The sequence below is a fragment of the Pseudopodoces humilis genome, chromosome 1 (assembly GCF_049639895.1).
Source record: "Pseudopodoces humilis isolate 2021_Gansu_Grassland_sample_001 chromosome 1, ASM4963989v1, whole genome shotgun sequence".
Taxonomy (NCBI): domain Eukaryota; kingdom Metazoa; phylum Chordata; class Aves; order Passeriformes; family Paridae; genus Pseudopodoces; species Pseudopodoces humilis.
In genome coordinates this window covers 5,363,745-5,390,829 of record NC_142200.1, presented here as the reverse complement: position 1 = coordinate 5,390,829, position 27,085 = coordinate 5,363,745, and the positions used below count along the sequence as shown (strand labels likewise).

Below are 27,085 nucleotides of genomic sequence, written 5' to 3'. Positions count from 1 at the left end.
TGAATTCACCACTCTGAATAATTTCAACTGTTATTGAATGATGCTGTCTGCTGTGGTCTGCTGGAAAGGCTCAAGAAACTGAAATTAAAATGATTGCTATGGCATCAGAGAGAGAAGCTTAAACAAATGTTCTGTGCACATGAAAAACTCCTCATTTGAATATGAGCAAAGCTCTCAAAGGTTTAAAGGGAAAGAGGAGCACTTTTTAATGCCTTTTTTATTTATTTATCTTTTGCTTTTACACCAGAGAAGGGTTTTTAATCTGTTGGTTTTATGGAAATTGATTTCACATAGCACTGTAGAACAAAAACCTTTTTTTGGGAAACATGCCAAAACATCATCAGTCTGCTAAGGGAAAGTTTATCTGGAAGGCTTACAAACTGCTGAGTCCCTCTAATGTTTTCTGGAGTACATTATGCTTGAAGAAAATTTTTATTAGCAATAACAGGTTAATTTGCTACATCAATTATTTTTTTGCCGTATTTATTTCTTCTAATTATTTCTGCAAACATGCTCATTTGTATGAATCATGAACCTTGTTACTTATGTGTCCATTTGGACTATCCATTTAATAGCACTGATTTAATATCAACATTTAGATCCTTATCCAGTATGATAACCTCAGCTTTTAATTGGAGTCAGGATAAAAAGGGTCAAAAGAGGTAACATGTGTGTGCCCAAGAGGATTAAAATGTGTGCAGAACTATTAATATTTTCAGTGAAACATTTTATGGGTTCTTTTTGAGCCAGCCTTTTGATGACCTTATCCTTGAGACCATGAGTGGTGAGGCCCTGGCACAGGTTTCCAAGAGAATTTGTAGATGCCCCATCCCTGGAAGTTTTTATGGCCAGTTTGGATGGGGATTGAAGCAACCTGGTCTAGTGGAAGGTGTCCCTGTCCATGGCAGGGAACGAGATGATCTTTAAGGTCCCTTCCAACTCACACCATTCTATAATTCTGATTTTATGCCTTTGTCCTTCAAAGAAGTCTCACAATTATTACAGCAGTCACCTGTGGACACACTGTACAGTAAACTGCCTTGAAAATCCCATTTCCTCCTTTGTTACAGCCTGCAAGATCCAGAAATCAAAATTTAAGACCTTTCTGACTCAAAGGTTATATTCAAGCAATTATTTCCAGAAGTCATAGTTACCTTCTACGAATTTGTGTCCATGACTTTGTGATTTATACTTTTGGCCTCTGTAACATCTTTTGGAATTAATTGCATGTTGTAATAAGTGGTGAACTTTCTGGTTCTTTTGAACTTGCTGTTGTAGAATGCAATGTGGCAACACTGGATTCTTGTATAGCACAAAATATTAAATAATTATTCCCTGTTGCTTTTCTCTTCTGTGGACAATTCTGTTACACATAAGTAAAATGAGAGTTCCCTAGCATAAGGAATTGAATGGTCTTGATAAATGTTAATTCAGATATGTTATTGAAGCAAATCAGAAAAAAAATACTTTAAGGCAGTTTAATAGAACACCATATTCTCTTTCAGAATAACCTGCTCAAAAATGAAATACTTTTCTTTCATTCTTAGTTCTATTTTGGGATTTTGGGGCTTTCTTTTTGTAGCAGGGAGGGTTTGGTTCTTTAGGGTTTTTTGGTAGGCAAAACAATTTTTTTTCATGAATTGACATGATTCTTGCTTGGGAAAAAACCCTATCCTGCACCATATGAAATTATCAAACTGTAAAAAAAAAACCAAACAACCTCCATACTCACACAATCATCACATTCCTAATGACAAGATACTACAATCTTTTGAGTAAATCAGGAGTGGAAATTCAAGAAATTATCTTGTATCCCATTTAGGCCAGATCCTTGGAGAAACCACTTCTTTTTCTCTCTGTCCCTTATACACAAACTATTATTGCTTTAAAAATTGAAAATATAAGTCAGAAATAGCATAACTCAGAATTAAACCCTCATGGTCTCCACTAGCATCTGTCTGCATTCCACCAGGAACTGCCTTCTCCCACAGATCAGGAAAATTGTAGTGACAACACTAATTTCCCTCATTGTTTTAACTCAAAACTTTAAAATAGCTTTTGGCAAATTACTACTGGCACGTGGCCATAGGGTACATGGGTGACCTGTTATTTATTTTTAAGAATAATCTGTGGATGTTTACAGATTGTGCTCCTCTAGACATGGCTCTCTCTCACTCAAGGAGTTTCAATAAGGTTAGAGTCAGTGACTGTAAAATGTTCGTAGCTTTTTGGGTAAAACTGATAAGGTTTATTAAAATAAGATTTTAATGAGAAGAGATATCTCTCCTTAGATACCAAACAGAGAGGAGGGAGAATCTAGTTTGAAATCTTTAGTGATTTTGACTGCTGGAAAATGCTGGCTCATTTGTCCTGAACTTAACCTTAGTTGCTATAAAACTTGAAAGCAGATAAAGCCATGTGGTGATATTTAATTTACTTTTGAGTGGGATTTTTCTTTTTAAATTTGACTCAGAAATTGTCATGTTTTTCTTATGTGATTTCTCAGGTGGTAGCACAGAAGAATGGCATGCCAAAGTGAAGGTTTATCTTTGCAGATTCATAACAAACTACCAAATAAAATAAAATTCAAAGGAAAAATCATCTAGTTATTATAGATTCATTCTTAGAGGAAAATAATATAAACCACTATTCTTCTAATAACATATTATGGAAGGAATAGCTCTTTGCTGCATAAAAATTACATTTTCTTTTTTACAGAATAATTTATTTGCAAACAATGTGGAGAGGGGAAATAAGAGAACTTTAGTGCCCAGTATAATATTTGTGCAGTTTCAGACACTAGCTGTCTCTGAGTAGGAGCCAGCTACACTTGCAGCTGTGGGAAAATGGACCTGCATAATCTGCACCCAGATTCAAGGCACACGAGGCAGCACAGTGTGTGTATCATTTATAGATGGGTCAGTTGTGCTTTTGAGGAACAGGAGGATGCCTGGAAGTAAACAGATTTAGGTGAGATAGAATTGCTCAAGAAGGGCCAGGGTTGACCTAATTCCTCAGTGCAGTGAAGCAGAGAACTAGATCAGGGCTGGATCAGCAATCTTTAAATACTTTGTGTCCCCTTGATCCTGTTTCCTCTTCCAGAAAGAACAAGGTAAAGGCACTGAAAACCTGAGTATGTGTGTCTTGGTTGCTCCACCAACAAAATTTATACTGTATAATTTCCCCATTTCAGATTCCACCAAGATTTCTTGTTTCTCAAACAGTGATTTGGAGACAAGCAATTAAAGCAAAATCCTGAAAGCCTGCTTTGTTTTTTCACATAAACTTATGTATGAAAGTGGGGAAAGGAACAGAAGGCTGAGGACAATCCAGAAAGCTGGGAAAAATAAACCCCTTTCTTGTGTTAGCAAGAGGAAACAGGTTTGCCAGCTGCCCATGGCAAAGGATCTGCTCATCTGCAGCGATTTCAAGACTGGCCTTTTTTAAATTTCCTTGGTGGTTTGGGTTTTTATTTTTTGGGAAGCGGTGAAGAGCTCTGTAGAATTAATGAGCCTTGTTTCTTGTGTTTGCTTCCTAAGTGAGTCCTGTATAAGTAAGGCACTGCGCTTGTAGCGTGCCTGAGACTAAGCAGACCTCTTCACCACAGTCCCACACATTTTCCTTTGAGAGAAAATAGAAATATTTCATGGAGTTGTGCAAAGTGTATTTTCTAACAGCTGCAGCTGGGCTAATAAGCACTGGCTGCACTTACAGTCCTGGCTAGTGACAGGGAGCTGAGGGAGAAGTCAGTGCCTCGGGCCAGAAACCAAACTCATCCATACAAATGAGAAAACTTGAGTCCAAAGCCCCCACTCCTCCTCCTCACCTTCCTCTTACAAGTGTCTGCTGACATTTAGCCCCTGGATCTTAGGTAAGAGAATGGAAGGTACTTTGGCTGTTTATGGAGGCCAGTGCCTCAGCAGTGTCTCAAGCTTGAACATTGCTCCCTTTTTTTGGTTATCTTTTGACAGGCTCGCCGTGCTCATCTCCTGTCACCCTGGATAAAATGAGGTTGCCAGAGGCAAGCCCTCAACTTTCCAAAGAGAACTGTCACTTGTATCATATTAGGATGTGGCATGCAACTCCTGCTGTAGGTTCTGCTCTATTTCTCCCACATTCTAAAACTCTGAAATTCTACTCCATGATCTGCAGGTGCCAAAAGCACTCAGGGCGGACACCACAGCCAGCACAGAGCTGCCACTGCTCTGCCACAGCACAGCTCCAGCCCTGGTGTCACAGTGTCCTTGGGTTTAGGGCAAGACACAGGTGAGGGGAGCAGTGCTTCAGGTCAAGACAGCAGCTATCACAACCACTGAGCCCTACATCCCAGTTCTCCCCTATTATTCCACTCGTGCCTGGAAGGAAAAGTCTTGAACCTGGTCCCTGGTAATCCAGCTTGCTGAGGCACTCCTGGGGTGCTTTTTACAGAAGTAAAAGGTCTCTTAGGATCAGAGAAAGAGTTTCTAACCGAGCTGTGTCTCAGTACTCTGTAAGGACAAGTAAAAGCCAAGCAGTCCCTTCCCTGCTCAGAGGGATGCAGCTGCCCAAGGAGCTGAGAGAGACCATCCAAGCACCAAAGCATCACACCATGCTTATGGTCATCCCACATCTACTGCAAATATGATTGCTCTGGAGACAAGTGGTCCCACAAGACCCTCATGGGGTTCAATAGACCCAAGTGCCACCCCTGAGTTGGCCGTTCCCAGGTAAAAGTACAGACTGAGACTCATTGAGAGGAGCCCTGCAAAGAAGAACTTGAGGGTTCTGGTGGATGGAAAACTGGAGATGAGCCAGCAATGTGCACTTGCAGCTCAGAAAGCCAGCCACATCCTGGGCTGCATCCAAAGCTCCATGAGCAGCAGGTAAAGGGAGAGGATTCTGACCCTCTGCCCTGCCCTTGTGAGACCCCAGCTGCAGTGCTGCATCCACCTCTGGCATCCCCAGCACAGGAAATTGTGGGATATTGTGGACCTCCCAGAGCAGGCCCAGAGGAGGCCACAAAATTGATCAAAGGGCTGGAGCATCTCTCCTCTGAGGAAAGGCTGAGAGAGCTAGGGTTGTTCAGCCATGAGAAGAAAAGGCTCCAGGGTGACATTGCAGCACTGTTCAGTACCTAAGGGTAGATTATAAAAAAGGAGAGAGATGTTTGACAAGGGGATGTAGTGATAGAACAAGGGGAAATGGCTTTATACTAAAAAAAAAAAAAAAAAATCAGATTTTAGGATAATACTGTGAGGGTGGTGAGGTCCCAGCCCAGGTTGCACAGAGAAGCTGTGGCTGCCCCATCCCTGGAAGTGTCCAAGGCCAGATTGGATGGGACTTGGAGCAACCTGTGATAGTGGAAGGTGTCCCTGCCCAATGAAGGAGAGTTGGAACTAAAATATCTTTAAGGTACCTTCCAACCCAAACCATTCTGTGCTAACAAGGCTGGAGATGAGTTCACTCAAAGTCTGCCTCACCACCTTCCTACCCAGCCTCTCACAAAGCCATTAGCCATTGCCATGAACTTGGACCCTACTAAAAAGCTGTGTTACACTTTTTAGAAAAGCTGAATCTAAAAATTTCCATCCAGAAGCCTGCAAAAGATTCCAGACATGTGAATTTCACTCATTCTCAGGTTGGTAAAAGTTAAGGGCTTCAAAGTCTCATACCTAATGTAATCTTTATTATATCAGAATTTTTAGCCAGGACAAACATCAATATCAAAATGTTCACTTGTCAAAGAAGCAGGAGGTAATGGAGGCACCCTGGAAAGGTTTCCCCAGCAGGAGCTGTTTGTGAGTGTACATTACCCTGAAGGGAAAGGCCTGAACTGGTCTTGCTGGTTTTCCTCTTTAAACACAAACAAAATGGAGTAAGTTGAACAAGAGTATCTAATTTGTCAACAGAGCTGACAAAATATGAAAAGCTAAGTCCAGAGGGCATATATGAGCTGATAGATGTGCTTCAGGCAAAGTAGTGTTGCAAGAAAACTTCAATGCAGCAGTGAATTTCAATTTTACATAATTATTTTCAGGGTAGGTCTAGAACTGTTGCAATTTTACATATGAGTCTATAGATATATGTAGGAATAATGTGTATGTACACACAAAGTACGTACCATGATGGGGCAATTCAAGGTAACAAATGAAACCACAATGAAACACTGCATAGGTATTTTTTTCCTTCATAATATAATTATCCTCATGTCCTTGGATATGTTCAAGGCCAGTCTGGATGGGGCTCTGAACAGCCTGGTCTAGTGGGAGGTGTCCCTGCCCACGTCAGGAGGGCTGGAATTAAATGATTTTTAAGATCCCTTCCAACACAGTCCATTCAGTGATTGTATGATTTGGGTTTATTTTTTTCTACAATGTGACAAAAAAAAAAAAAAAAGAGAGAGACTCTCTAGTCATTCAGGTTTGATTGTGTTAAGAAAAAAAAATTTGATTGTATACTTATTTTTTTTATGCTCCTAATAAACTTCAATGGTAAATGATTAAGAGGAAAAATCTGAGCTGTGGGAAACCCAAATAAGTTTTAATGGGCTGGTTTTGTTTTAGAATGCTTGGAAGTGCCATTTGTTTTACATTACTGTCTCCACCCTGATTTATACTTAGAGAATGCATGAAATAAAAACTCTTCAGGTTTGGAATATTTATCAAGAAGAAGATAAATCCTCACTATCGCACTTTAAAATGATTTTATGGGCTAAAGCAAATGAGACTGCATATTGTGTTGCCAAAAACCTTCATTCCACTGCATTAAGTAAATACATTGTATACTTCACAAATGTCCACAAAATAGTATTTTAAAAGCCATAATAATCTGACTATGGAACAGTTGCTCATCATGTGATTTATGCCTAATAACAGTTACAAGGCTGTGCAACACCATTCACTGGAGGATAACACAGAACTCAAAATAATCATTAAGCTTCTTAAAAGCTATTGTTTTTTCATCCTTTCCTATAGTAGAAGAATGAGCAAATTATCTGATCAAAACTATCTGGTTAGAAGTAGTCTTTTACAAGCTGATTCATTGTTTAAAAAGTCAACACATAGAAAATCAGGGACGCAGCAGTTACCTCTATCACATCAGCACAGATATGTCAGTGTGATCTGCTGATACGAGACACATCCTGTCACTTCTCACAGAATCACAGAACCTTAGAATGGCTTTGGTTTGGAAGGGACCTTTGAGGTTATCAAATTTCAACCTTCCTGCCATGGGCAGGGACAGCTTCCACTGGACCAGGCTGCTCAAAGCCCCATCCAATTTGACCTTGAACAGTTTCAGGGATGGGGCATCCTCAACTTCTCACAACCTCAGGCTCAATATCTTACAATCCCAATTAATTTCTGACATCATGTTCAAGCAATTCGTTCACCCTAATGGAGAACTGAAACAAAGTATTAAGTCAAAACACGAAACCTGAGGAAAACAAACTCTACAGATTCATCTTTCCTTTCTGACACTGTGCTCTTCGCACAGTATTTGACAAAATTAAGATCTTTTGGTCATTTGGGAAAAAAGACCTTGCTGGAATTAAGGGAAGCTGAACAAATCCAAACACTGCATTTTGCTTCAAAACCAAAGGAGTTCCCTCCCTCCCAGCCCTCTCTATCTCACATGCTGACTAAATTGGGCTCTGAGTAAAGAAAGACCTTTGCTTCCCTTCACCTACTCTAAATATTGGAGGATATTGACCTCCAGCCCTGTTTTACTTGAAGGAGTTCTGAATTATTTTCTTGTCATTATGAATCAGATAACATAAATCATACCTAGACCCCGTGGCAGCTGGTACTATAGTGCTGCACAGTCAAACCAGATGATGCTGCAAAGGAAAAATAAGTAGCCTTAGCCAGCACTGACTCCTGCGTGCCTCTTCCTAACCACTTTATGAATTATGCTCATGCACAGAGGCCACGGATGAGTCCAGCTGCCCTGAGAGCTTTACAAATCATCAGAGAGAAAAAATCTAAATGCTTTTAGTTGCTTTTAGACTAAAGAGGAAAAAACACCAAGGAAAACGTAATTTTCACTTTCCTCATTTCCCAGATAGGGAATAGAGATCAAGAGTAATCAAATTCTTAATCTCTTTCCCAAAAGTTTGTAATTTTTTGACCGGATCCCCAGTGTCTTACCGAGGGAAGAGGCCTGTGTCAGAGTTTGGTTCTAACCCCCAATCCCCAGACTCTCAGCCCGGGACCAAAAACCCTTAAATTAAATTATCCTCTCTGCTCCTCCCATCCAATGAGCAAATTGTACGAGAGAATTCAGCAGAGGAGCCTCCTCCTCCTCCTCCCTCTGCCGTGCCCGTTACCTGATCAGAGGCTGGTGCAAAGCCACCAGGGACGCGTGCACCGTGACGGAGACCACGGACAGGTGGAAATAGTCAAACATGACGGGAACGTGGTGGTGCAGCCCCCGGCGGGGGTGGAAGTGCAGACACAGAGTGCGGCTGCTGATCATGGGGATGGCTGGGACATCCCTCAGCCTGCAAGGGAAATGGGTTTACAGGGGTCAGTGAAAGGCTGACTCGTCACAGCCTGTAACGCGCTACAGGCAGCGCACAGAGACGGCTTGAGGTGAAATTTTATCACTCCCCAGCTTCATAAGGGTTAGCATGACTGGAGAACATCTTGTGCTGTATTTGTGCCAAACATAAATATTAATACTAATGTAGATATAATTAATATAAATAGAAATACAAAAAAATAATGAACATATGCAGTTATATATGAATACATGGTATAAAAGAAGAACAGATGTGACACAATTCTGGTTTTCCCTGGTAATTGCCCTTGATGTCCAGCTATGCACTAGTAGGCACATCTAGATCTAAATAGCAGAAGGAAATGCATTTAGAAAACTCTTCAGATTATATGAGTGTTCATAGATGGGACACCACACTGCTTGTCTTCTTCTTTGTAAGAACAATCAGCTCAGGCAATCTGTGAGAGTTAGAAGCAGTCCTGTGTCAGACACAGATGAGAATATTCAGTGTATCTTTACAGTATGTCAATCTGAAAAAAAAAATTTAAAAAAAAAAGAGGCCAAAATTCAAAAGAGAAATTGAAGTAACTGCAGAAAAACAATACAGGTTGGACGAGCTTCTCTGGATTTTGGGTTGGTTTTGTTTTTTCTCTTTAGTAGATAAAAGTCAAGACTTTAATTTAAAGTTTGTTTATAACTCTTCCAGAATAACCATCGTAGTGTGCAGTCGACCACATGACATCTGAGTCATCTGCAGAGCAGGAGACTGAGCTGTAAACCTGGAGCATGCCTAAACAGATCCTCCCAATGCAATTGGAACTTCTAAAGAGGAATTATTTTAAAACACTTAAGACACTTCTGAAGCCAATTGTTTCCCAGAGCTAAGAAAACCTAGGAATAGATGGTTGAGTGGTGCATGGTTAGTTTCAAGAAACGTTTAAATGATATAATTTTCTAAAAATCACTACTTTTGTTTATAGTAAATCACACCAATCTTTCAGGTGATGACAGATATTAAGTGTATCAGTTAGAGCACAATTCCGTAACTTATATGTTTCAGTTACTTTTATTTTTTGCTGTAGTTCAATGTTTATTTTTTCTCTCTTCAAGACCCATAAGCACTGACAGTCAAGTCCCCCCCTGCCTGAGAGAACAAGTTTTCTCTTTTTGCATCTTGAAGATAACAGAAACATGCTCTTGAAATTTGTTTACGTGCTCTGTGGGTATGAGCAAAATCCCACGGGGACAATCTCAGTGTGAAACACAGCTCAGATGATTCCTCTGCATCCCCTCCCACTCGCCATAAATGCTACTCAAGTCACTGGAACCCTTTTCCCTGATTCAGGGAGGCTCAGTAACATCTGGGATCACACTTCCCGCTGTGTCTCAGGAAGGGATGTTACTCCCACTTCACCTAAGATTACAGAATCAAATTCAGTTAAAGGAAATTAAATTCAATAGGAAAACTACTTCCTCCTAAAATGTAGAGACTATCTTCTTAATAGAAGAAAAGTGCTTAGCATGTTCATAACTCCTGTCTCCAGCCAGAAAATACTTCATTGCCTCCTGAGATAAACTCTTTCCTGAGTCACAGACCCTGAGCACATGGAGGTCAATGATGATATTCCCTTTAACAGCAGCAGAAATAGAGAAACACTTAAAATCTTTGAGAAAATTACACTCAAATGAGAAAAAAAAAGTTCTACCTTTAAGAAGGAATATGAGATACACACTTCAAATGCAGAGACAAGAAACAGGAAAACTTCAACACTAAGGCAAATGTATCAAAGCTCTCCTTTTTGAAAAAAGGACTTATTTCACCAAAATAATTTTCCAGTTGAACAGACCCCCACATTACCAACTGAGCTTTAAACCAGAACTTACTGTTGCTCACTATCAGTAAAGTGCAGGTCCAGCTTGAGCTGAAAATCTGCTTCATTCAATGCATCTTCCACCTGCAAAAAGAGAGAGACAAGGTTGCTTTTGTAAGTTGGCACCTACAACACAGAAGGCAAAGGTGGGTGGGTTTGTCTGATAAGAGCAAAGGCAAAACTACACAGCAACAGCAGCATGACAGCACAGAGGCAGAAAGAAACAAATGTGACAGTGAGTCGAGGTAATTGCTGAAGGAATCAGAGGGAACCAGAGCAGTCAGAGGCGTTATCTGCCCCCAGATGCCATGACATGTCAAAAAAGTCACTCCAGACAAGAGGAACCCGAGAGCACCAAGCTCTGCATTTGTTTAATCCTTGCTCTTGCACACTTGGGAGCCTGAGGAGCATTTCTGAGGCTGCTGTCCCTCACAGAGTGAACCTTTGTTTGGGTTATCTTATCAGCTGAAAGAAAGCAAGGGCTGGGTTTTCCTGGATGAGAAATTGCCCCAAATCCATGTGGTTACCTACCTGTAACTAATAGAAATTTCAAAGTTTACAGCCCAAAACACTCAGAAACGGCTCAAATAATTCTGGGAATTTCTGATCACTTATCATTGATCTTTGAGTTTATGTCTCAGCAAACCAAGGCTTTCCTGCCTCACAGTCACTCTTTCAGGCCCTCAGCAGATTCATGGAGGGAGTTTGTAATTGATTCTCATGCAGACCATTTTCTTTCCAAAATTCAAAGGTCTTGGTTGTTTTTAAAACTAAAACAGAAGTTTGACTTGTATGGCTGAGTGTGTCTACATATGGCAGGATTCTACTCATCAAAACCACTGAAGAAATCATGTGTACCTCACACTGGTACCTCCATTCTAACTCAACAGGTCCCACCAGTGAAATTACCCTCCTTTTATTGTCAATAAAATAGTTTGATTGGATTTTCGGAGACAGTGCTAGAGCTAGTAGTTCATTACATTCACCAGGAAAGAACTAAATTGGATAACACATCCCAGCTTGGCACAGTTAAAACAACTGTAATCAATGGAAATAAATAAATTAGAAGAGAATAAAGCTGGCCTGCACTTTATTTTTCACTCCTTTGAAATGCCAATTCTTCCCCAATAAAAATAAGTTTAATAGAACAAAGAAAATTAATTTCTAACCACCTAAATGGAAATATGAAAAAAGTACATATTTTTATAACCAAAATAGTTTTTTTTTTTGTGAATGTAAATATCATTTATAGCATGTCAGAAGCAGGTGCATGGAAATAAATATGGAAAATTGAAGTTCACTGGGGATGTGGAATTATAAATATAACTTATTTTTACCCAATTTTTGCAACAAAAATATGAGATTTTTGGGTTCTGTCTTCTGTCAGTGGCAAGAAATAAGCAGAGGCAGAGAGCGACCTGCTCCATCCTGAGGCACCCACAGGAGCAGGACAATTAATTTCTGTTTGTACCTGTCTCTTGCCATCAACAATAGATAGAGTTTAGAGAAATATCTTGCTCAAGATACATTTGCATTTTAGATGGCTTAAAACAGGCAAGATGAACCCTGTTTTCTAAAGCTGATCATCATCATCTTAACAACAGAGCACAAACTACACTAAAAATGCACTGAAGGCATTGTCAGAGGCATCTACCCTGCTCTGACAGGTAGGATTCATAAAATAAAAAACATAAACCACATTTAGCTAGGTTTTCCAAAGGTGAAACTGCATTGACAATATACAATCTTTTCCTGTTGAGTAAGAAAATTGAGAGTCAAGGATTGATTGTGCTTTTAAAAAATTCTGAAAGATGTTAAATTTAATCCCTTCAGAAGTAATATGGTATTTCTTCTAGCATGGCCACAGGCATAGAGATGTGAAGGGAAAATTCCCACTTCTATATATTGAAAATGTACTTTCTCTTTTGTGATTGTCTCAAAACACCTGGAAATATGTCTTTCATAAAAAAATTAAAAACAAACAAACAATTTTTTCCTTTTTAATGAGTTGCTCATTAAAAAAAAAGAACAACAGTTGCTGGTAATGGCAAAAAATGTAATCATTACTGAAGCTACATTCTGAATTGAAACTAGGAATTCAGTATAGTGCTTCAGACAAAGAAAACCTCATCCTCCTCCAAATAAAAGGAATGAAATTTTGGGTCTGTGCCCAGCACTGCTGAGCATCTGCAACAGCCACTGAGATCTGAGTCTGTGCTCCAAACAAGTTCAGTAGCTGGTGACACTCACCCAAACACCTTGAGGCAGTGAGCAGATGCCTGAGAGACCAGGAGATGATCTTCACTGCACAGGGTCATGCAGTAAGCTGCATAAATTAGATATTTAAAATCCCAAAACTGTAATGAAATCAGACTGATGAGAATAGTGCAAAACCCCACATAAAACTGATCACAGTTCTCACTGCAGAGGTAACATTTTCCTTATTTCCTCCCTAATATTTACCCATTTAGCCAGAGTGCCAAACTGAATGATCTGGATGTCCCAGATCACTTATATTTCTCTGGAAAATATGAAATCTAATATACTTTCATATTCCAGCTTGCCTTACTCTGTTCTCTCCCTGCCACTAAATTTTCCCTGAATGGAGCCAGCAAGGAAGAAGCCAGAGAAGTTATCTGTTCTACTGCATGATGGAAGAGACAAAGCTTCTTCTCTAATAAGAAAGAAAGCAAAAGCTTATGAAAATAAATTAGAGTTCTTTGTAACAATAAATTCTGCCCCAGCCATGCAATATTTTTTTCCTCTGAATTAAAAAAATGCTGTATGCTGGGACAATATAGAAAAAGACATCAAATAAACCAAAGAGATTTAAAGCACCATTTATATGGTGGAAGGCATGTTCAGTGCCACTTCTAGGCAAATAATAGTCCTTCCTTCCAGTTAATACCAGGCAAAAAAAAATAGATATATATATATTGACATACTTAAATGTATCTAGGGTTATGCTAGAGGAGGAGGGGGAGAATAAAAAAAACCAACCAAACAAACAAACAAAAACCAATAGCAAATATTCTAGTTTGGACATCCACATTGATTTTGTTGCTTGTTTGGTTGGTTTTGCTTGTTTGGAGTTTTTTTGTCTATCTGAGCAAAACATCTCAACAGCAAAACTACCTGAGCACCAGGAGGAACAGTGCTCCCTTAATATATTATTGGATGATTCCAGCTCTGACTGGATGGAGTGTATGAACTCAATACTTCCATTACCCAGACTAACTCCTTTCTCTATTTATTATAACTTCCATCCACAGGAAAAAACAGTGAACAGAACCTTCACCCTCAACCAAGAAAAATCACCATAGCTCACAAGAGGCACAAAAAAGGATTCACATCTGTTGTGTGCTAAATAAATTAAGAGTTATGAACACAGATGATATTTAAAACACTTTAAAAATCTCTAGCTGTCTTGCCAACAGCACATTGCAAGGATTTCATCCAACACAGGAGATTATGTGACAAAGATACAAAACTGTCTCTGAATAGTTGTGGATGTAGTAGTGGCACACTTTGGTCTCTCCCACATTTATATCAAATTTGCAAAGCTGTGGAGGCCAAGACATCAAAGCAGAAAAAAGAAGCCTAGGAGCATTAAACAAAAGTGAATTTTGCTAATCTGCTCAATACATAAAAATTTTTACAGATCTTTATTTTTTGTATTTGATTCTTTAGAGTGCCTTCAGCAACCCATCTGGAACAACAGACCTGCTTATCCTCTTATTCTGCATCCAGAAAAACCCAAAGATACTTCACCACACAGAAAAAATGAGTTTCTCTGTGCAAATCCACATTGTAAGTACAGAATTGTGCAGCTGTCCTCTTCCCAAGGAATCTCCTATGGAAAGCCACATGGTGCTGCACACAGCACATCAAGAGTCACAATGAGTTTTAGCTGTGAGGCATCTTGTGGGCTATTTTTTATTTTCCATTTTGTGAGGTGCACAACTTTCCTGAATAACAATGAAAAAACCATCAGAAATCATCCCTGTTCAACGCTACTGTAATTGAGGGGAGGGATATTTAGTCAGAGCTATTCCACAGAGAAAGGATAAAATTAATACTGGATAAAGCATGCTAGGACATTTCTGAACAAATATTGATAGACATGCATTTAGTAATTTCTCACATAAGCAAAATCAACAATTCTAGGGAGGAATAAATTGATGACACCATCTTGGAAAAAAAAAAAAAAAGAAATCAAACCAAAACAGCAAAAGGAAAGTGAGAGAGAAAAGGAAGCATGTTAAGCTTAAATTGGGTTCTCAAGCTGTTTCAATTTAGATCTCTAAATAAGACATACATAACACATATATGTCTCTATATATGTATATATATATATATATGTTTTGAAATAGGACAAAAAAGGAATTTGAAATCTCATCATGATCAAATGAAAGTTATACAAAGAACAGGTGAGTGTCTCTGGCCCTGAGTTCAACACACAGCACATGATTCACTCTGGCTGTGTAACTCACAGTGCCTCTTTTTGATGACAAGCTGACTTTGCAAAGGTGCTGTTGTCGTGTCTCTTGTCACCACCGAGAGCAATACCCATGCCATACACTTTGTATGAGTCCCTAGGCTGGGAAAGCACAGTGATGGCACACTGGACATGCCTGAATGCCCTTCTACTGTGACTCTCTTTCCCCTTCCCATTTAAGATTTCAGTAAAACAGTGCTGTCCATGAACAAAGATTGCTCCACCCCTGTAGCTGCTGGGAGCAGGAATTGCTGCTGGAAGACTTTGGTTTCACGTCAGTAAGATTAAGCCACAGGTGTTCTACAGGCTGGGTGTCCCAGATTGTGTTCTTACCTTGTGTGAGTGCTCCTGCTGGCTGAAGGAGTGGATGGAAAAAGGGGAGAAGGGTCTCAGGATGGACAAATTGTTGCTGAGGTCCCACAGAAAGCTAAAGGGTTGTACATGGACTATGAGGAAGGGAAAGCTTCAGCAGCTCTCCCATGGGCTCCTGCAGTCAGGAGCACCAAGGACAAAGGCCAGGAGACCTCTAAAGGATGGAAAGGGGCTGGGTAGCTCTATAAAATTTCAGTCACAAGAGAGAGGAGGAGAAGAGAGCAAAAATGGCACATGGCACTAGTAGCTGGTTCTAGAAATAAGCAGCAGACTCCCAGTTTTCTCACCTGGGGTTGATCAGCACAGCTGTTTAAAGTGAGTGATCCAGTACACAAATGACAAATTTTGGTTGAGACGTGATTTTCTGATATTCTGATTTACCAGTGTAGGTTAACATCTTATTCCACAGGAAAGCCAAGGTGTAGCCCACTCCTCATAAAGAGGCACAATGCAGAGGGTCTATCTGACCTCATGCAGAGTTTTGCAGCATCAGCATGTACAAACAAATAAATCACAGGTATTGATGGGCACAGGACAGTCAATCTCCTTCTAATGCATCTGCTGGAGATTGCTCAGATAAACTGCCCTTCCCTGCACCAGCTGCATTCGTGAGACCTCTGGAGCACACGGACTTCTTCAGAACTTCTGAAATTGAGACACCTGTGCAATGCACACCTAAAGTTAAGTAAGAGGAATCCCAGCCATGCAGGTTTTTATGTGCAGACCAAAACAACTCACCCTTTCACCATCCAGAAGTAGGTGCACTCTGAAGTTCATTGACTCGTTAAGAATGATCTCTTCATTTCTGTACAAAATCTGAAAGATTCTGCTGTAAACATTGTTTTCATGAACGCAGGCCGAGCAAAGGCTGGAATCACCTGCACAAAACACAGACAGACAAATCACAGACACAAATCCTGGTGTGATTTCAGCAGGGAGATTATTTTTATCCTATGAGTTCACTCCAGGGTTACCTAGGTAGTACTTGTAATTAAACACTTGAATTCTCAATAATTAATGGTAGTAGAAGAGGCTGTTATTGTGTGTTGTAGGTTCACAGACATGATATTTAAATAAACAAATGTTAAACTCTAGGCAGGCTGGATTTCAAAGCGTGAATCCTTGATCCTATGACAGCACTTAACCTATTAACTTTATTTCTAATAAAAGCTAAAGCATCAAATGCTCAATTTGGTGCATCCAGCACCATGAGGACTGTGGGAGTTCATCTGTGAAACTTCATCTTTTATCTGCAATGGGCATCCTTCATAAGAGGGAATTTCCTTGTCATCTCTGGTACTCCCAGAAGTTACTACTTAGGAGTGGGGACAATAGACAATAGCAGATCTTGAATGTAGAAACTGCAGGTGCAGAGGCATCTTAAAATACAGAAACATAAAAATTTAGTCTTTATTTTCAAGATGCCTGTGTAATCCTTCAGGTCCTTGGCACATGTGAGAGATGCCAATTTGGTCCAAAAAAATTGGATAAATCAAAAGAACTGAAGAACCAAAACTCTAAGCTAGTCCACATCAAATTCAGCCAATAGCATCACCAGTGCGCTGCTGTATCACATCATCACAAATAAACATCACATAAACTCAGGTGGGATTTTCCTTTCTAAATTTTAGGTGCCTCCAGTGTACGTATTTTGTTTTGATTACAATGGAGCCTATGGAATTTAGGATATCATTAAAAAAAAAAAAAGCATGCTTTATGCTGAAGAAAATTTGTGCTTCAAGTCTACTTCTTTTTGAGCAATTCCCCTTTCAGTAAGAGGAAAACTGTGGCTTGCTGAGCTTTACAAACTCACACTGGAGGTAACAACTTGTACTACAGTAAATGCCTTCCAGAGGAGCCTGCAATGACTTCTAAATGAACAGCTGGGCTCCAGAGTTAAGATCTTTCAAGCTTTGTCTTGGCTGGTAATCAGAATCCCCTGCTAATTCTACTTTTGAAGCCCCAGAGCAGCAACAGGTGGCAAAATTTACACAGAGTTGCTTTTGTCCCTTTCCAGCACTCAGTCCAGTAGGAATCTGAGCTTTTTGAAATATAGTCCTTTAACAAATGGTATTTTGGAGCTCTCCTGAGAAGGGGTGATTAAAAAAGGTGTACCAGGATTAGGCCTTCAGAGAGACACAGATGTGTGATCATCATCAAAAAGTCAGAAGGCAATGCTTTTTAGAAAGCATAGTTTTTCAGGAGGTACTTATTGGAATTTGCCCCTTTGCAGAATTGTTTTGGGACCACAAGCTATGGCAAGATAAAAGTTTAGGGGATGCTGTTTTGTCAAGAGTTTCAAATCAGGACAGGTCTGTTCTGCTGAGATTTGTATATAATTTGCTATCATAGGTCAGTGAGTCACAACTGACAGAGGATTAAATATTTTATGAGGTAAAGTTTGGTTAGAGGGAATAAAAGTAAAAGAACAGAAAGAACTTCAAAACAACTAAGAAAACCCAAATAAAAAGCTACTGAAGAAAAGTAGGCAAGTGAATGGAGTTTTGTCATAGTAATTAATTTTGTGGTGCCAGTCTGCAGGAACTGGAACAGCATGGACACTGAAAAAAAGAAAAAATCATATGGGGCAAAATTGACTAAATGACAGTAAGACAAATAAGACTTGAACTAATTAATAATAAGAACCATAGTGGTGTCATCCAGGCTATATTCAAATAATTTTCCTATTACTGACTTTTATCAAGCACACCCAGAAGCAGCTCAAGTATTTAATCCTGCTATTGTCTTCCCACCACCCCATCTGCACACTAGTTATGCATAAATCCAGGCAGCCCAGATAAATACATTTTATTTTCATGTGCTACACCAGTATGGATAGAATATTTCAGCCTGATTAGCTCTTCAAAAGCATGCAGTCATATTTATTTTAATTTAAACTTCATGATATTACAGACACTGCAAAAATCATATTAGAGGTATAATGCATTCTTACTCCTAGCTGGCAGACAAAGGAAACTTTATGTTATTTGATTTGGATATTGATACACTGGCACTCCTCTCAGATGGAAAGTTTAATCTCATTTTCTTTTCAAACACACTCCTGAGCAGACCACTCCTTTTGGGTAATTGCTTTAGGAGCTGGATTTGATGGTGGCATAAGGAGTTATTTCTCTTATTTGAAAGGTCAAAGTCAATGTCATGCTACAGTGTTTGGGGCTGTCTCAAATCAGAATGAGTGTGATGTTACATGCTCAGTTTTAAGCAGGGAGACCTCCTTTGCAGACATCTGGCAGAGAACTACAGCAGATGAGTGACTGATCCCCCCAAACACATCCATCCACTGGTGGCTTCTTCCCTTCTCAGAGTATGACCTAAGTCTGCAGCAGGAATTTCCTCAGAGGACAGCTTGGCAGTCTTGGCAATGCCAACAGCAGTGAAGGGATCCTGCCTCTCAAACCAAAGGGGAATGACAACATTTCCACAGATATTTTCCTTCAGGCTGCAGCACCTGCTGGTATATTCTGTGCTTTCAGGTATGGACAGGGACAGGTACACCACTCTGCTTGAGCCTCTTGCACTAACTGGAAGCAGTTTCTGCTCCAAACATATTAGTTCTTTAGTCTACTCCATGAAAACATCATAATCCTGGTACCTTTACAAACTTCCCCTAGTTCCTGGGATTCCTTCTGAAGCCTATGTCTCTCCTCACCCCAGGTGTGTCTGGGGTGACAGACAGTGGCACTGAGGTTGGCGCTTGTCACGGCTGCCATTCTTCAGAGAGTGTTGCTGGCAGAAAACACAGCAGGTGTACCCCATGTTCAGGAGACACAGCAGGTGAATCCCACGTTCAGGAGACACAGCAGGTGAATTCCATGTTCAGAAAACACAGCAGGTGAATCCCATGTTCAGAAAACACAGCAGGTGAATCCCATGTTCAGGAGACACAGCAGGTGTACCCCATGTTCAGATAACACAGCAGGTGAATCCCATGTTCAGACAACACAGCAGGTGAATCCCTGTGCTCACACAAGGACCTCTGTCCTCTGGCACAAAGCACAGGAGAGTGTGAGAGAGAAGACTGGAACCACGGGTTTTCCCACATCTCTTTCTTGTACAACCTCAGCTGCTCAGAAATCTCAGTAGTTGCAGGCAGCACAAAGGAGACAGACACACTGTGTGGAACCTGCTGGGAGATCCCACTCCCAGGTGAGAGCTGGAGCTAAAACTCTACTGACCTGCATCAATTCCACAGTTTCAAAGGCTTGAGCTTTGGTGAATTAAAAAAAAGAAGTCTAATTTTTTGGTGATGAACTTTTGATCAGTAAATTTCCCTGTCAGGAGATTTATTTGGGACATGTGCAGTATTCCCTATCCTAGAAAGAATCCTGGTTTCCTGTCTCCTCTTCCTAAGTGTCTATTCAATTTCCTGCTTATTGTCTTTGGGTTGAATAGCTCTTCAGTTTAACTGGAAAGCAAAAGAGCTCTTGGGGCTGAGAGAACCATTGTAAGTATGAAGAGGAGAGTTGTGTTCCACAGGCATTCAGAGAATGAGAAAAGCTTGTTTATGCATCCCTCTCGTACTATTCTTCCCATGCCATCCCACCATCATTCCTAGAAATTCCTTCACAGGCAATTGAACAATGGCATTTTTAAAAAGGAAGGGGGAAAGGCTCTTTGCACTTACAGATGCTTTCATACCCAGGGTGCTTGCACAGACCAGTCACTGTATCATGTCCTGCTTTCCCTCTCTCTCCATACACAATCTTCCAAGCTTCCCCAGATACACTCTAGTCTACCTAACTTTCCCATCTGGGTGTTTCTAAAGATGGAAGTTTCTAAATATTATTGCAGCACATCATACAGAAATTACTCATCTCTTTAAAGATTCAGAGAGAGGTTATTTAGATCCTGGAGGCCTTTGAAAAATTCTCCCCAGATAATCTTTCAAGAAAGGAATTGATTGATAGGTGACCTGTAAAAGATTTTGTTATGTATTTAAAACCTAATTTAGTGATAAAAGAAACCGTATAAATCTGACCACTGCCAGGACAAAGGCACTGAGGTGGGTTGGGGTGGTGGATGCCTGAGGCAGATTGTGGGGAAGGTGCGGGAAGGGAAATCTTAGAAGCAGCACTGGAACCTGAAGGGCACCAACAGAAACCTCAGCCTTTTACAGGGACATGTGACAAACCCCCTGATAAAACCCACTCAGCCATAGCTTTGATGTTGGCAGTAGGTATAATTTGATAAAATAGATAATGAATTAATCTTCTGTTGTCTGTTGTGCTATTTGTGTTTTGAAGGAGTGTGATATGCCAGAACAATTGGCATTTCTAATTGAAAGCCACACTGAAAGTGTTGCTGGCCAGACTGGTAGCATCCCTCAGCTGGTGTGACAGGGACTCAAATTTTCTCAATTTTCAAATATTCTTGTTTGTGTCATTTCCCCCAAGAGAACCCTCACACCACTCCCATTCATGTGGGGAGAGGAAAACATTTCTAGGGAAAAGTAAAGGAAGGTGGTGGTAATATTCTGCAGGTCAGAACTGTTCCCTTGAACTTTCTAAGATCCTAATGCACACACCAGACAGATTAGCACTCCTCCCAAACTCCAACAGTCAATTATCCCAATTGTTCACTCCAGAAAATACTAATTATACATTTTTCAACTCTGAGCATTTATAGCATTCTTTCTCTGCTTCCATGATGCCTAATTATATTACTTTCCTTTAAAATTCTTCTATTTGAACCCTCCTTTACTCATTTATTTTTTAACCACTATAGAAATGGTTTGAGAAGTTTCATGATTGTTCTAGATCAATAACTCTCCCATGGAGCAAACAATGACACATGCATATCTCAACCTCTGATTTCTGCCAAGGAGAAACTCTGAAATGGCAAAGACTTGGTGTAGCTGAGACTTATGATAAACGATTTCCCCAGAGCCACCAGAGTCACACGGGCCCTTGCTGTTTGCAAAGCAACAGGATTGGCCTGTCCTTACACCCTCTGCATTGTGTCTGCCATGTCAGTGACTGGAGTGCTCCAGTCTTGCCAGCTACACTCTTTCCATAATTACATTTTGGTTGTGCATCCTCGTGATGTCTCTACCTGCCAAAGGAAACCGGAATCAGTGTCAATCAACAACATTTTCTAGGATGGCAAGCACCCTGGTATGCAAACCCAGATTTGCCCAGCAGTATTAATCTTTGAGAAGTGATGGAAGTCTGTTCATATTTACTTTTTTAAGGCTTTGAAATATAAATTCTTTGTGGCACAGCCCTTAATGAAGAAATAGTGCATGAGGGAATGCTCCTCTGCTAGGAGGATACCTTGAAAGTCATGAGTGAGTTCGTTTTGCAGAGGTTAGGAAAGGAAATTTAAAAATCCTTCATTACCTCACTTCACATTACTTTATAGCTCTGCTTCCAACAGGCACTAGAAGCATGAAAAAAACCTTGGAGTTAGTTCCTTGGTTTATTTTAAAGTTGCTATCTTACTAAGAATAACTTTTAATAATGTTAGATTTCTCCACACAACAAGGAGTGTGAGACCGAGATGAAATGTGAAAAATTTGTTTCTCCAAAGGAAACATATTAAAACCTCCTGCACAGCAAATTATATCCTACACAATTTTTCTTTTAAACCTGTAGGTTTTGGCTACATAATGCTAAGAATTTCAGGGGAAAACAACACACTTATACCCCTCTGTTTTCCAGAAGCAAAAACATTCCAAAAACCATATTTTGTTTAGTATAGTTTAACTTCTGGGTTTAACAAAGGAAGAGCAGAGACAGGATTTACCTGAACTCTGTCCTCTATCCTGCAGCCCATGAAAGTATTATTAATTATTACATTTTCAAATTAAGGATGGATGACCCATGACAATTCAGTGCCTACATGCTGCTGCTGAAAATATTACATTACTTCCTATCCCCAATGCAAGGCAGAGAACAGAGAAAGTAATTTTTTTATTATTATTATTCTAAATATAAAATTACAACTCCAGGCCTTTTAAAAGTATAGCTTCAGGTTTACAACCAGTTTTCTCTAGAATTAGCTCTCTGCAGTTTCATGAGCACTGTGTCAGAGGTCTAAGATAAATAAGGAGTGCTTAAACAGCCAGAAAAAATCCATATGGAAACAGATCTAACTTCAGATCTAGCCTCTTTAATGTCTTTATGACTATAGAATTGGAAATTAGATAATTACTCAAATTCTAGCAATTTCTTGAATCTCTCTTGCTATCTGAGAAAAGCAGTATTATTATGCTGCTATTCAGAAAAACGGAATAGCAGGGTTCTGCTTTAATGAAAGAGATGCTCCTCAATAATACAGGGAAATCAAGATACTGCAGCTGTAAAAAGAGCCTGACTGTAAATGTTTCTTTGTAAATACCAGTGCACACTTAAACATTTGTATTTCAGCCTAATTCATGGCCACGAGAAGCATATCATCCTTGTGTTTCCACACAGGAAAATCGGAGGCAGATGATACCTTTAGAGGCAGATGGGTTCATTCTCCCAGGTCACTCGTGCACAGACAGGGAGGGCACTGCAAGGCACTCACTTGAGAATGAGCTGTGAACGTTTTGAAACTTTCCTACCCACAAACCTTATGTTACTGCCCACACAGACATGTGGTGTCAGCGGTTCATGTGATCTCTCCGAATCTGCCTCTGTGGAAAGCCGGCTGCTGGTAAATCCCAGCAGAAGGCATCTTGAACCCAGCTAGATGTTCTCACTCTGGAGCCACTTGGAAGCAGTCACAAAGGCAGTAAAACAGAGGTGAACAGGGAAGGGGGCAAAAAATGGGTAGAGAGAGAATCATAAAATAATCACAGAATCATACAATGGCTTGGGTTGGAAGAGACCTTAAGGATCCTCCAGGTCCAACCCCTGCCATGGGCAGGGACAGCTTCCACTAGACCAGGTTATTCAAACCCCATCCAACCTGGACTTGGCTATCTCCAGGGATGGATCATCCACAGTTTCTCTGTGCAGCCCATGCCAAGGCCTCTCCACCCCCACAGAAAAGGAAGTATTTCCTGCTAACATCTAATCTAAATCTCTCCTCCTTTAGATTAAAACTGTTGCCCTTGTCCTACCCCTGTTTGTGAAAAAAGTCTCTCTCTCCCTCTTTTTGAAGTGCTGTAAGGTTTCAGTGAGGTCTCCCCAAAGCATTTTAAAATCTCAGTCTGGACTCGTTGCAACCCACCTAGCTGTAGTCTGAGCGACCTCTACAGCATCCAGCATCCTGGCTGGTACTGCCATAAACAACCCAAATCTCTCTCATGGATGACCATCTCCCTCACCCATCCATGCACATGCTGTCCTATTCCTTGGCTTTTACCATCTGAAATTCCCATTAACCTCACAAGCAGAGCTGGTTTTCGCTCAGAACCCCTACAAAAAAAAAAAAAAAGAAAAAGGGTTTTCTAAGTTTCCTTGTCACCTCAAATTTTCTATTATTGTCAGAATTCTTGAACACTTGCAGGCCACAGAATTTTGGTATGTTTAGAGGAAATTAAGGCATGTAAGTATTCCTCACATGAGGAGTAGGCCATCTTTACAGAACCTAAGCAAGCACTGTGCTGCAAAATATCAAGCAAAGGAGATCAGAAAACCTTGTGCAAATATCCCTGTTTATCTAACTTTTTTTTCCTTTACCATCTGTTGGAGCCATATGCCTTCTTAAATAAGAGCTAATTATAGGTCCCCACCAATACTAATCAAATAGTGGTAACTGCTGCAAATTTCAACTGGAATTTTCATTCCTCCTTGATAAAAATTCCTCCAAACCAGGTTCTGAGAGGTTCAGCTTTTCTCCGGTTTTCTGAACTTAGGTACACAGCAGTTAAAGCTGTCACACTCATGTCCATGTTAACACATGGGAGAAATTGATGAAAAGTTGTGGAAGTAGTAAGAGCTAAAGTACAAGAGCTCAAATAATTGTTTTCTGCTCCCACCAAGCAAAATAGGTGTGGTGACTCGGACAGAAACTATTGTATCTAATAAATACCCACTGCCACATTCTGGAGCAGACCTCTTGGTGATTTGAGTTTTCCTCCCCTGCCCCTGTGCTGCTGTAGTGGGTGAAAGAGGAAAGAAACAACCCTGTCACAAAATCATCTGGCTTCTAGCACTGAAGAACTGGAGCAAAGATAGATCCAATACTAAAATTAAATTCTGGAAGAGAGATTCCTGCCTATTTAGAGAACAATGTATGTCCTAATGAGCTCAAAAAAGGCGAGACTTCACTTTCATGTCCAATGAGCATTTGTATAAATGTCCATTTGTATAAATGTCAATTTGTACCATTCAGGCAAATGTTTTATAACTGCCTCCAGTGTCAATATTATTCTGCTTTGCTGTGTAATGTGAAAAGACAAAAAAAGACTGAAGGATAAAAGAAAAAAAATAATCCAGTCCTAAATATGGCAAATGAACAGTTGAAGTGCCTTTTGAAAACCCCAAACACTAAATAGCTCTTTCAGCACCACAAGACTCTGGCAATTTCAGACTTTTGTACTGACCTTCCAAGAAGTTTAGAACTATTCTAGCAGAAATAAAGACTAATAAAAGAAAATGAAATAAAAGTGAAATTAAAATAATATGGTTCATTCCACCCATCAGGTAGAGAGCTATTTCCCATTACAATCACCAAGAGCTCCTAGTGTAAACGAGGGGTACACAAAGAAGAAAGAAATCACTTCCAGAATTTCATTTCAACTAGTCTTTTCTTCTGGCTACCAATGGGAAAATTCTCTTCCACTTTTCTTACTACTGTTCACATAATGCTTTGGCAGCTGGGAAACCCCAAATGTTTGGAGGTCCAGAAATGTAAGAGCTAAAGTAAATAAAAGTACAGTGACTATCTGTAAGAGCTGAAATATATAAAAGTGTGACTATCTGTAAGAGTTGAAATACACAAAAGTGTGACTTATGTGTATTTTACAGACAAGCACAGATATTGCATTAATCCACTGGTTATTCTCTCAGTGTCTCACGGAATATCTGGCACCATCTCATCAACACAACAGCTACGAATTCAAAAAGAAAGGCCCTGAGTTAAAATCCCAGCCCTTAAGTCAAACTGAAAAATCAAGATTTCCCTGATGTATCTGTAACACTTTGAAGCATTGTACTCTATCGTATAGATTTGGAACCAAATGCTTTCTAATGTGCTATCTCAATGCCTCCTGTGTTCAAGAGGTGATGGATGGAAATTGTACATTTACCAAACTTTTATCTTGAGCACTTCGGCCATCTGTACTTCACCCAGAGGGTAAATTACTTTGAATATAAACAATATATAAATAAATATAAATACTATAAAATATATAATAAATATTTATATAAATATAAATATATACATATAAATAAAACATTTTGTGACAGTCTAATAAAAATATGAGTAGAAATCTAATCTGTCACAGGTAGGATGTAGTTCCTAATATTCCACTCTAAAATAAAAATCCTGAGGATTCAGAGTGAAGGACCTCAGATTTCCACTGAAAGAAACCACCAACTCTGCATCGCGAAAGTAAATATATAGAAAAGGCTTAAAGGTCCTACAGATCTTTACTCGCAGTGTACAATGCCAGTAATGAGGTATTTCACATCCTTTCTGTGATTAATTTCAGACTTAATTTGGGTACAAAAAGCCTGATATCTCAGCTGTAGCTAAGACAGGGTCTTTCATTCTACAGGCTGCAGGTTCAATGTTCAGTGTGATGTTCCAGGGGGGTTTGTCACACCCACAGCTGTAAAGGGATCCCTCTACATTAAGTTTTTAACATCCCACTGGGCCTGTGCAGATCCCTTGCTGGGATGAGAGACCTGATCCTACTGCCCAGGTGGTCTCTGATTCTGATCACTAGATTTGGTATTTATATATAATGGGAGAAAAAGGAGAAACACATCCAGTCCTTACTTGCCCATAAAAATGTGGAAGAGCTCTACAAGTCCCCAGGTCAAGATAATGTGTTCTAAAATAGATGTTCCTCTCCTGACCCAAGTTCTTTCCATAAATTACAGTACAGTTCTTGCTCTGTAGACATCTCACATGTACAGTGTTGGTTTCTCAAGGCAAAGAAATTACAAAACAGTCTCCAGAAAGGAAGTGAACATGATGGAGGCTGACAGAGTCAGACCACAAGTGAGTTGTGTCGAGGCCTCATGTTTTCAACACCAGTGTCATCACAACCCTTGAAGCAGACAGGTGTCACTTAACTAGTCAAGAAAAACTACACAAAGACAATTTTATCTTCTTTCTAATGAGGCTAAAGGAATAAAAAGTTCTCCTAAATACTAACCCACATGCACACAAAAATAAATTTCATTTCCTTTTGGTGGGAAACAATTTCTGTTAAAAATAAAGCCAATACCATTATGAAGTGGCTTCCAAGTAAGTAAACCATATTGCTAATCTGCCACAGGAACTGTTTCCAGAAGCCATAAACTCCATTGAAACCCAGTCTTTTTATGTTTGTTTTGTATCCTTTAAATACTCCTTTGAGCAGATATTTTTAAACTTCCCATCCAGCTGAGATTTGAGACTGCTCCTTTCCTAGGTCAGCCAATTCTTGCCTGGTTAGAGATTTAATTGCTATTTATACAGCTCAGCACAAAAATACAAATTTTTTTATTCTTTTTTTTTCTTATTTATTTGCTTCTCTGTTGTTTCTCCAATTAGATTCCATCAAGCTCTGCCACTGCATTGGTAATTGTTTTTTGGTTATTTGTTTGCTTGTTTTTGTGGAGTTTTTTGTTTGGTTTTTTTTTTTTTTCTTTTTTTACTTTTTTTTTGTTACGCAGATCATCTCAATTGAAATCCCCAGGCTTCATCTGTATCACACAGATATAAATCAGCAAGGGACCAATCCTTCTTTGTCAAGGTATGT

General features: G+C 39.8%; 1 protein-coding gene across 1 annotated transcript in view; it reads right to left on the bottom strand.

The window, feature by feature from the left end:
- The window catches only part of FAM135B (family with sequence similarity 135 member B), a 245,759-nt gene that overhangs the window by 49,487 nt on the left and 169,187 nt on the right, over positions 1-27,085 (bottom strand). The window contains exons 6-8 of the mRNA XM_005516890.3: positions 15,958-16,097; positions 10,363-10,433; positions 8,306-8,479 (exon numbers count right to left, since the gene is read on the bottom strand). Of these exons, the coding sequence (XP_005516947.2) occupies positions 8,306-8,479; positions 10,363-10,433; positions 15,958-16,097 (385 nt within the window). The remainder of the gene's footprint in view (positions 1-8,305; positions 8,480-10,362; positions 10,434-15,957; positions 16,098-27,085) is intronic.